Source organism: Apteryx mantelli, chromosome 7 (assembly GCF_036417845.1).
Source record: "Apteryx mantelli isolate bAptMan1 chromosome 7, bAptMan1.hap1, whole genome shotgun sequence".
Lineage (NCBI taxonomy): Eukaryota > Metazoa > Chordata > Aves > Apterygiformes > Apterygidae > Apteryx > Apteryx mantelli.
In genome coordinates, this window is record NC_089984.1 from 29,855,312 (window position 1) to 29,865,499 (window position 10,188).

General features: G+C 65.4%; 2 protein-coding genes and 1 long non-coding RNA gene across 5 annotated transcripts; 1 reads left to right on the plus strand and 2 right to left on the minus strand.

Moving 5' to 3' along the window:
• Positions 1-813: 813 nt before the first annotated feature.
• Positions 814-5,881, minus strand: TWNK (twinkle mtDNA helicase). Of its 3 annotated transcripts, none has more exons than XM_013954986.2 (5): positions 4,568-5,881; positions 3,947-4,187; positions 3,676-3,783; positions 3,167-3,308; positions 814-2,270 (listed from the first exon to the last, which is right to left on the minus strand). In XM_013954986.2, the coding sequence occupies exons 1-5, from the start codon at positions 5,826-5,828 to the stop codon at positions 2,049-2,051; spliced, it is 1,974 nt and encodes a 657-aa protein (XP_013810440.2). In that variant the 5' UTR covers positions 5,829-5,881; the 3' UTR covers positions 814-2,048. The 3 variants fall into 3 exon arrangements, with proteins under 3 accessions (XP_013810440.2, XP_013810439.2, XP_013810441.2); XM_013954985.2 differs by having other exon boundaries at positions 814-2,306; XM_013954987.2 differs by lacking the exon at positions 3,676-3,783 and having other exon boundaries at positions 814-2,306.
• Positions 5,882-6,649: 768 nt separating this feature from the next.
• Positions 6,650-8,267, plus strand: MRPL43 (mitochondrial ribosomal protein L43). Its single transcript, XM_067300176.1, has 3 exons — positions 6,650-6,793; positions 7,493-7,599; positions 8,037-8,267. The coding sequence occupies exons 1-3, from the start codon at positions 6,663-6,665 to the stop codon at positions 8,249-8,251; spliced, it is 453 nt and encodes a 150-aa protein (XP_067156277.1). The 5' UTR covers positions 6,650-6,662; the 3' UTR covers positions 8,252-8,267.
• Positions 8,268-8,327: 60 nt separating this feature from the next.
• Positions 8,328-10,185, minus strand: LOC136992471 (uncharacterized). Its single transcript, XR_010884742.1, has 3 exons — positions 9,794-10,185; positions 9,385-9,531; positions 8,328-9,218 (listed from the first exon to the last, which is right to left on the minus strand). It is a non-coding gene; the product is annotated as an uncharacterized lncRNA (long non-coding RNA).
• Positions 10,186-10,188: the final 3 nt, after the last annotated feature.

Here is a 10,188-nt window from a genome sequence, read left to right on the forward strand (position 1 = left end):
AGCCGGTGCACCCCAGAAAACAGCGGCTGGGTGTGTCCTGCCTGCCCGCCCCAGCCCCTCATTATGGCTCAGGTTAAAACTATGCCCTGTGCGGAGGCAGGTAATAACGCTCACGTGCCGAGCTAAACACACAGCGGTGACGGGCTGTGATGACGGGGAGAGTCGTGGGCAGGCCCCAGCCAGCACCCTCCTCCCCACCTACGCTAACCTCCCTGGGCACCCAGGCCAGCCGCTGTCCCCTTGGCTGCACAGGGTGAGGGACGGGGCAGAGAGGAAAAAGCAGAGACTTCTCCTGGCCAAAGCCCAGGGGACAGGCACGGCCAGGCCTCTGTGCCAGAGCCCTTCGCACCACCTCCAAGAACAGGAGAGCAAGGGGCTGGTGAAGGTCCTCGGCCAGAACCGACCCAAGGGATGTCCCAGCCCCATCGACCACCTCTCTCCCTCCCCTAGTTATCTTTGGGGTGGGATGTTCTGTACATCAGCCCAGGGCACACATCCCAGGCAGGAACATCTCTTGGCAAGACGTCCACATAACCCTGTCTCTCTGTTTGTCCCCCTCCACCCAGGAGTTCATGGCACCCACCTGGTACCTAGGAAACACAAACAGTCCCCATTTCATTGGGGAAGAAAAGTGCTGTTGGGGCCCACAGGCAGGAGATTTCAGACGGGTCTGAGCCCTGGGAGCTCCCCGTGGGGCAGACATGCACAGCCTGGCAAGGGCCCCTCAAGGACACTGCCTCCCTGGCCAGAGTCCCCCTAGCCAAAGGGTGACATGGTCCCAAGCAGCAAAGGACAGCAGCATGGAAACAGTACTCAGATTTCTGCTTTATTAAAACTATAAGGGGAAAAAAAAGGATTGGACCGAGATCCAACCATGGACTCTCCCTGCCATGGCAAGGACCAGCCAGGTCACAGTATTCACCAATAAACACCTTGAAAGACGGTCCTTGGGGAAGGACTTGAAAGTCTCTGGACCATCGCTGCACATTCAAAGCCCTGGATGGAAGCAAGGCCAAGAGGAGGGTGGACCACACCGTGCGCCTGGCTCCAGGGCTGTCCAAAGCCGCTAGTCCAGAGTGGCGGTGCCCCTCTCCAGCCAAGCAAGGCTGCTCCCCTGGGGTTTTACTGCTGGTGATGCCCACAGTGGAGATGGGACAGGGTAGACCAGAGAGTCCTGGGGCAAAGGGCAGTAGGCAGAGCTAGCAAGCTGCACATCCCACCCGCTGGCCAGCACAAGAGGAAGCAAACTCTGCCTTCAACCTGCCACACTTCCATCCTCGCTGTTGCGGCACCACCACCCCAGGGGCGGCAGCTCCCACCTTCACCAGGGTTTCACAAGACTCCCAGTGGAGACTATTCAGCTCCGCACACCCCAGGGCAAGGGCCATCCCCAGCATCCCTCTGCATCCTTCTACCACCTCCCACTTGCTGTCCCCATCCTGGTCAGGACTGAGCACAAGACAGAAGGAGGTCTCTGCAGCCCCTCCATACAGCCCCTCCTGGGGCCCACGATGATGGCCCAGGATTTCGGCCCCACAAGTTTAGCAGCACATTAATAAGCTGCTCCAACCCAGAGCCCCAGGGCTGCAGGTTACTGCCCCCAGCCTATTGCCTAGACCATGGCCCACTCCACTCCCCACATGCTCCCAGCACTCAGAACCAAGATCAAGTGACCAAAATGTGCAAAAACATCCCTCCCAGGACACAAAAAAGTGTCTGCCCTGCAACAGGAGCAGCTCTGCCAGCAGCAGCATGCAGGGAGCCAGGACCCCCCAGCTCTCCATCCCGGAGCAGCTGGGGAGGCAGCACAGCAGGACAGAGGCTCCTCTTCTCCAGCAGGAGCTCATTCATCCTCCCACCACAGCCCCCACATCTCCTCCAGAGAGACTGCTTTTGCAGCCAAGAGGTTTCTTTGTGCAGGAGGAAAAAGGACAAACAGCAGCATGTTATTGCTGTTCCTGGTGGAGACGGGCTGGCATACCCCAGCCCCGTGCTCCTAGCACCAGCCCCGGTTCCTCCCGACAGACCAAAGAAGGAATCAGCCGGACTCAAGGCTTCTTGGAAGCCCCCGTGCCTCCAGCTGGAGCTTTCTTGGATACAGGCGCCTTCTCCTCCTTCATCTTCTTCAGCCTGACCTTGCTTTTGCCAGAGGAGGAGAAGGTGAGCGAGGCCTTGCTGAAGTCCAGGGGGAAGACGCCTACGTCCCCATCAAAACGGTTCTTGGACACCTGCAGGTACCGCTTCCCAGGTCCTGTCAGCAGCTTCCGGTCCTGCAGGATGAGGACATTGTCTGCTTCCTGGCTGGCCTGGGAGAAGGATAAAAGTCTCCAGAAGGATCCCGCGGATGCAGCCACAGTTGTAGGGCTCAGAAATGTTCATGGGATGTCTGTTTGACTCCTTTGAGCCCCATTACAGGGTGCCTCAGGCCACAGCATCTCCAGCTCTTTCCCAGCACCAACCCCCTCCCTCAGTCTGTCTTCCCTTGGGACATCAGAGCACTCTGCCAGGGACAGACAGATTTGAACTGAAGCTACTACACCCCCCAAGGAAACAAGGTAAGGGTGAACCCAGCCCAGGATCACACCACAGAGCACAGCAGCGCCCCCAGCCCTCCCTACCCAGGCATGGGCACACACACCTCTCTGGGGCCCTGGGGCTTGCCACCCCGCTCCCCAGAGACGCTGAGATCCCAGAGCAGCACGGGGAGGGCCGGGCACGCTCACAAAGCCCCTCCTGCCCACCACCACAAGGCTGCTCAGCATCATAGCAGAGACTTGAGTGTTCAGGGAGCAAATCCTGGCCCCTCCCTGGCTACTTCATTAACTCACACCACATCCCAGTCACGGTCCATCAGCATCAATTAACTGTGCTTAAAGACCCAACAGAGCTTTACCTGGCCCAGGGTTTGCTACCTGTCTGGAGATCTCTCCACCAAGGCCTGGCCAAATCAGGACTCCAAACATTTCCCTCCTGCAGGTGACAGGGGTCCCGGAGACACCCTGCTCATCACAGCACCTTTCAGGTCCCCAGTGGAGCGAGGGGGTGGGGTGCTGGCAGGAGTTGGCCATTACTGGCTGATGCAAAACACCCACAAAACACACCCCACCCCATCTCAGGAACTCACTGTGCCTGAGGGACGTGAAGAGCCGCCCCCAGCCCAGCTCACCTTGGCAGAGCCAAAGATGGAGGCCGTCTGCAGTTCCTTCTCGTCGTCCTCCTTGCGGGGGTGGATGACCAATGTGATGTGGCAGGTGTTGTCCGTGGCAAACTTGCGGAAGGCACCAACAATGTAGTCCTGGACAGCGAGCCTGCAACAGCAGTGAGAAGGGCATCAGGGGCAGGCACCGTTAAGAGGCCGGAAAGATATTCCCTCACTCCCTCTCCCACTGCCAGAAGGACCCAGGAGTCTCAGTGGTTCATACTCTGTGGAGCAGGCAAAAGGATGGGGAACAACAAGGATCACAACCAGCTCGTCCCTTTCCAGCTCTTCCTCCGCAGGGCAGCAATTGCCCTTCAACAAAATAGGGCTGCTGTGTTGGACAGGACCGAAAACAAGGAGGACAGGGCCCCTGGTCTGCGTGTGGACTCCTAGACCCTGCCACGACACCCAACACAGCCAGATCCGGAGACAAGGGCGGCTGGTGAGGGAGGCAGCGGTGGCTGGAAGAAAGTTACCTGTCCACAGAGAGATGCTCATGCCCCATCATGAACTGGAGGTTATCGATGACCACGTGGGTGATGTCGTACATGTACACGGCATGCTGCATCGTGTCGATCACAGTCCTGGGTGGGGGAACACCAGAATCAGCCGCGTGCAGCAGCAGGGATGGGGGCGATGTGGGGAAGAGCCCCGGCTCCCCAGGGCCCTGCAGCACGTGCCACAAGGGGCAAACATCACCAGGGGCCAGTGTGGGCAGCGTGAAGGGGAGAAGGTGTGGGGCCGTACTTGATGTTCTGCTGGCCGTGGAAGGTCATGAAGTAGAGCGGGAGGTCCTCGAAGCGGTCGGCCCACTCATCGTACTGCTCCAGCTGCTCCTCCAGGCGCCGGGCCGCGAACTGCGTCAGCATGATCTTGGCCAGGCGGACGTTGCTGATCTCGAAGCTACCCCACAGCGTGCACACTCCCTGCATGCACAGGTCCAGCGCGTACTCGCTGATAAAGGTCGTCTTCCCACTGCCTGTCGGGCCTGGCACAAAGGCGACACAGGGGGAGGAATTAGCTGGGGGAGAAGATCTGACCCATCCTGAACGCACTGGGGGCACTGCTTGGAGGAGAGAGCACCAGGGAACAGGCTGAGAACAACCCGTCCTCAACACCGCCGCCATAAATGAGCAGTGTCTTGCATCAGGCTGGGCACCCAGGCACACACACAGCACCTCCGGTAGCCAGCTTGCCCTCCAGGACACCGCCCAGCCTCACCGCACCAGATGTGGGCCCAAACTCTCCCCAACGGGCTTGTAAGGAGCCTCCCTCCCTCGGGAGCTGGCAGGTCTGTGGCTTCTGCGAAGGTGAAGCCACCAGAGAGAGCCCCCCGCCCTGCCTGCCCGGGAGCCGTTCGCCCCTCACCTGTGAAGATGGTGAGCTCCCCTCTGCGGTGGCCTTTGAGGAGTTTGTTGAGCTCAGGGAACCGGGCCCACTTGATGCCAGCCACCTGGTCCACGTTGACCAGCTCCCCGAAAACCTCCTCCCGCAGCTGGCGGAAGGAGATGATGGACTTGTGGCCGGCGGGCAGGGCGGCCCGCAGGATCTTGGTGAGGTTCAGGCCCCGGTTGAGGGCTTCCAGGGGCCGGGGCTGCTGGTCACCGGGACGCACCAGGGAGCAGCGCCTGAGGTTCAGCTTGCGGGCGAAGAGCTTGGCGGCTTCCCAGGAGCGCAGGTCCTCGCCCAGCCACAGCGTGATGCGCTTGAACTGCTCCAGGTAGGGGAGCAGGGCTGGGGGCAGGGAGGTGGGCCCCCGCGGCAGGGACAGGCTGGGCACCCCCGTAGCTTGGTACAGAGCCATGGCGTCCAGCTCCCGCCCAGTTAAGACCACTTCTGTGTCTCGGCGGCTGATGAGGGGCAGCCCAAAGAGGTTGCGGTAGGACCCTGGCCGGGGGAGAGTCTGTTCCACGTAAGTTATCGTGTCTTCCTGGCTCTCCACCCCCACAAGCTTCACGCCCTTCAGAGAAGCGTCGCGGGGACTGAACCAGGGGAAGACCAGGGACTTGGCAGTCCTCAGGTAACGCACCCCAAAGCGTTTCAGGGTGGCGTCTGTCACCGTGGAGATACCAAACATGGCCTTGGTCACGTGGGTCTCATCCTCGTCCAGAAGCTCCCAGAGCGGCAGCGCCCGGTCCCAGATGCAGCGGGCGTCCTCACGAGCCCGTCTCGTGTCCTCCTCTGACTCCCCCGGGCTGGGAGTGGGGATGCCGTGGTGCCGCAGCTCCACGTTGGCCTGGAAGTCCTGCCACGTGCCCTCGGCCAGGGTGGCCGTGCACAAGAAGCTGCCCGTGGTCTTGTCAATGAAGAGGGTGTAAGGGGCGCTGGTGGCTGACGGCGGCTGCTGCTGAGCCTCCTGCTCGCCCGTGAAGAGGCTGGGGGTGTGCAGGCAGCTGTAGCCATCATGGAAAGGGATCCCCTGGGCCCGCAGGTACTGGCGGATCTCAGTGACGGACACGGAGGGAATGGGCCCCTCCGGAGACGGCAGCACATCCTTCTTGTAGCGCCTCTGGGTGAGGCGGCCCGGCACCCCTGGGCTCAGGGAGGCCCCTTTGCTCCTCACCCCGCCACAGAGCAGGGGCAGGAGGCGCACAGAGGCTCTGCAGGGCCGGAGGGGCACCAGCACCATCCTGCCCGCGCCCCGTCCCCCAGGCTCCACTCACCGCCCTCAGCGCCTGCTTGGCTCCATCCCAAACTGCCCCAGCGCCTCTGGTTGCCCTGCACGCCAGCCCGGCCCAGCCCCCAGCCTCAGCTGCTCCCCCCTTGCATCTGCTGCAGCCCCCCACTACCCCCGGGTGCCGATGGGGGGACCCGCTCCCAGCCCCGCACCCTGCCCCATTGCCCCTGCCAGCACCGCCCCACACCCCAACCCAGTCCCCAGGGGCCCTCAGCTCCTTTGCACCCACCACAGCCACCTCCCCAGGTCCCCTTGCCCTAGGCCACCCCTCCTGCCCCCAGGCACCCCTTCATGCCCCCTAGCCCCCCCTCCTGCCCCCAGACCCCCTCTCCTGCCCCCCTCCTGAGTCTATTCACCTCTTCTTGCCCCCAGGCACCCCTACCTGCTCCCCTCCGGTCCCCCTCCTGCCCCCAGACACTCCTATCTGCCCCCCTGCAGCCCCCAGGCTCCCCCTGCGGTCCCCCTCCTGCCTCCCGGCGCCCCTACCTGCCCCCCTCCTGCGCCTATTCACCCCTCCAGCCCCCAGGCATCCCTTACTGCCCCCCTTCTGCCCCAAGAGAGCCCCCTCCTGCCCCCGGGCACCCCCAGTTGCCTCGCTCCGGCCCCCAGGCCCCCTCCTGCCCCAGTCCCGCTCACACCGCCCCCCCCACGTGGAGCTCCACGGACGCCGCCATTGCCTTGACCCCGCGGACCTGCAGCGCGTCACTTCCGGCAGGAGGCGGAAGCAGGCCCTCCCGCCCCGCCCCACGCGGCGCGGCGCAGTTCCGGTTCCGGGTGAGGGCGGCCATGACGGGCCGCGGGACGCCGAGCCGGTTCCTGACCGCCGTCCTGCACAACGGCGTGGGGCGCTACGTGCGGCAGCTCCAGCGCCTCCAGCTCGTCTTCAGCCCCACCGCGCCCGACGCCCGCGGCGCCAGGTACCGGCGGCCGCCACCGCCGCGGGGAGGAGCGGGCGTCGGTGACCCGCGACTGTGGCCCGCGGGGGAGGGCGCTCCTGACCTCTGACCCACGCGTGTGGGGAGGGCGTTGGTGACCCCTGACCTCTGATCAACGGTGTAGGGAAGGGTCTGGTGACTCCTGACCTCTGATCCACGGGGATGGGGGAAGGTGCTGGTGACCCCTGACCCACGGGTGTGGGGATGGGGGTGGTGGTGACCCCTGACCTCTGACCCACGCGTGTAGGGAAGGCGCTGGTGACCCCTGACCTCTGACCCACGCGTATGGGGATGGGGGAAGGCGCTGGTGACCCCTGACCTCTGATCCACATGTGTAGAGAGGACACTGGTGATCCCTGACCTCTGACCCACGGGTGTCGCTGGTGACCCTGACCTCCGACCCACAGGTTTGGGGGGGCAGAGAACAGTGCTAGTGACACCTGACCGATGAGTGTAGGAAAGGTGTTGGTGACCTTGACCTCCGTCCCAGGGGCTTGGGGATGGGAGAAGGCATCTGTGACCTCTGACCCACAGGGGGAGGAGGGGAGAAGGGGGGGGCACCCTGCCCTCCGCACTATGACCTCTCACGAGGTCGGGACCCCGGGGCAGAGGTGACCCCGGAGCCCCGCTGTGGGGCACAGGCCGCCAGTGACCTCGGCCCCCCTCCCCACCTCCCTGCAGGCAGTTCGTGGAGGAGGCGGCGCTGGACTTCGCCCGGCGGCACCCCGGCGTTGTGCTCTACGTCAGCCCCCGCCCCTGCCCGGCCCCGCTGCTGCTCGCCGAGTACCGTGAGTGCAGGGGGGGGGCAGGCGGGGGCACCGGCCGGGCCCTGGGCCAGGCCAGCGCCACCTCTTCCCAGCGGCAGGTGGTGCCCCAGGTGCAGGAGACGCTGGGCCGGAGCACGAAGGCACCTGCGGGCTGCAGCTCACTGCGGCTCCCAGGGCGTGATGAGCTGGGAAGGTCTCAGCTCTGCTGCTGCCGCGTCTCCCAGCAGCCGTTTCGGCCGGGGGCTGGTGAGCTTGGAGCCCCCCAAGGCGGCTCCGCAAGAGCGAGGCCGGGGCAGCCTCGCCGCAGCGGTTTGTGGGAGGCAGAAGCGGCTCCCACCGCTGCGGGGGATTGCGGCTAAACCGTGTCGATTGGGGGGGGGTGGGGTGCGGGTGCTCGCACCCGGGAGCGCTTCCAAGGGGCGGCGGCGGGCTCACGCAGGCCCTGCTCTGCCCCGCAGTGAACGGCACGGTGCGGGAGGAGCTCGTCGCCAGCAAGAACGGCGAGGAGATCGCCCGGCTCGCCGCCAAGCTGGCCGACCAGTCGGGCCTGGACATCATCCGCATCCGCAAGCCCTTCCACACCGCCAACCCCAGCGTCCAGGGCCAGTGGCACCCCTTCACCAACAAACCCTCCGCCCTCACCGTGCGCGGCCCCCGCCTGCCGCCCCAATAAAGCGTCGCCCTGCCGCCACGCGCCTCCGCCTCTCTCCCTTCTCCCCGGGTGCGGACAGATGACGCCACGCCGCGCATCCAGACAGAGCCGTGTTTATTGCCCTGGGGGCGCCCTGGCACCTCTGGGGCTGGGCGAGGGGGGTGCCAGGCCAAGGGGGCTGGACATGGGGGGGGGGTGATGCTGCTGTCTAGGGCACAGGGCTTGGGGGACACTTCTCCCTCTCCACAGCTCAGGTGGGGGCACCCTGCTGCCCCGGGCAGTCGGGAAACCGAGGCACAGAGCTGCGCAGGGGTGGCTGAGCCGGCACCTCCCTGCCAGCAAAACGGGGGGATGCAGGAGCCCGGCTCGGCCCGTTACCCGTGAGGCCTCGCTCCTCCGGGGCACGAGGGCCGGGGGTCCGGCCCGCTGCCGGCCCCGATGGCTCCTTCCCCAGTCCCGGCCCACCATGGGGCTGGGCTCTGGGCGAGGAACGCGTGGGGGACATGGGCTATCCCATGTCATCCCCTGCCTGTCCCTGGGATACGGCATGTGCTTGCCCCCGCCTGGCCCCCAGGCCCCCCATCCCGGGCTGGGGGAGGCAGGAGCGGAGCTGGGTGGGGGGATCTGGGGACAGCGGCTCCCCTGGGCAGTGCCACAGAGAGCAAGAGGCCTCGGGCGAGCCAGGCCCTTCTCCAGGGCTCTTGGGGGCGTGCGGGGACCGTTCCCTCCAGCCCCAAATCTTCACCGGCACCGTGTGGGAGGGGCGCAGCACGGCCTGGCCAGGACGGCGGTGGGGGGACGCAGGCGCTGGCCCCTCTCCGCGCTGTGGGTGGGAGGAGGGACCCGCAGCAGGGGATGCACCCGCCGTGCCGCTCGCCCTGGCTCCCACATCCACGGCCCCGGCACGGTGGCAGCCAGTCCAGCTCCGGCGACGGCGTCTCGCTGCCAGCTGCCGGGTCCCAGTCGCTCCCCTCTGGCCGGCGGCACCCTGCAGACACAGGGCAGAGCCTGGCACCAGAAGGGGCACGGGCAGAGCCCCGTGGCGGCGGGTGCCCCGGCCCCCGGGCGTGGAGCGGTGCCACGCAGCGGCTCCCTGGCGCGTGGTGCCCCCGGGGCTGCGCCGGCTTCCCGCGGGGCCCTGCCCCACGTCTCACCTGGGGCTGCTGCGCCCTCCTTGGAGCAGGCGCTCGCAACCTCCCCGCACGCGTTGCCTGCGCCCCTCCTGGGTGCGCGGGGACAGCAGCACCTCCTCCTCGCCCTGGCTTTGTCCCTCGCTGAACCGTCCTCTGGGAGAGCAAACCCTGGAGGGGGAGATGGCGGAGAGCGGGCGCAGGCTGGCACGGCCCCCTCCCTGCCCACAGCGCCAGGGCCAGCACTGGTTGTCCCCATCCCGCCGGCCCCGTGCTGCGGGGCTGAGCCCTGGAGAGGGGCAGCTGCCAAAAAGCAGCCTGGATTGTGCTCCTCCCCGAACGCCACCGGTGCCCAGAAGGCGCCTCGGCCCGCAGCGAGCCGGGCAGGCACCACGTGGCCACCCCAAAGCTCCCATCCCTGCTCCTCACCCACCTCTCACCAGCTGTCCGGCTCCAGCACTCGCACTCCGAGGGCTGGGGGATGCCCGAAGGGGCAGGCTGAGTCCACGCACGCGGGACAGGGTCTCTCTCACCTGGACAGACAGACAGACAGAAACCCCCCTCCCCATATCCACCTTCAGCCCGGCTCTGGCTCCTGCCTGCAGCTCGTGGCCACCATCGGTGGGTTTTTATACATAAATAGAGCTCCCAAATTTAAATAGATTCTTTTTTTTTTTTTCTTTTGTACAGCAAGTCTCAAAAAGTGAGTGAAAAGCCAAAGGAACCGCCGAGCCTGAGCCCGAGCTTAGGCCCGGCCCGGCGCTTCGCTTCAGGAGGTAGTTTCGCCTGAGTCTTGTAACACTGCTGGCAAGGGGTGGGAGAAGGGGC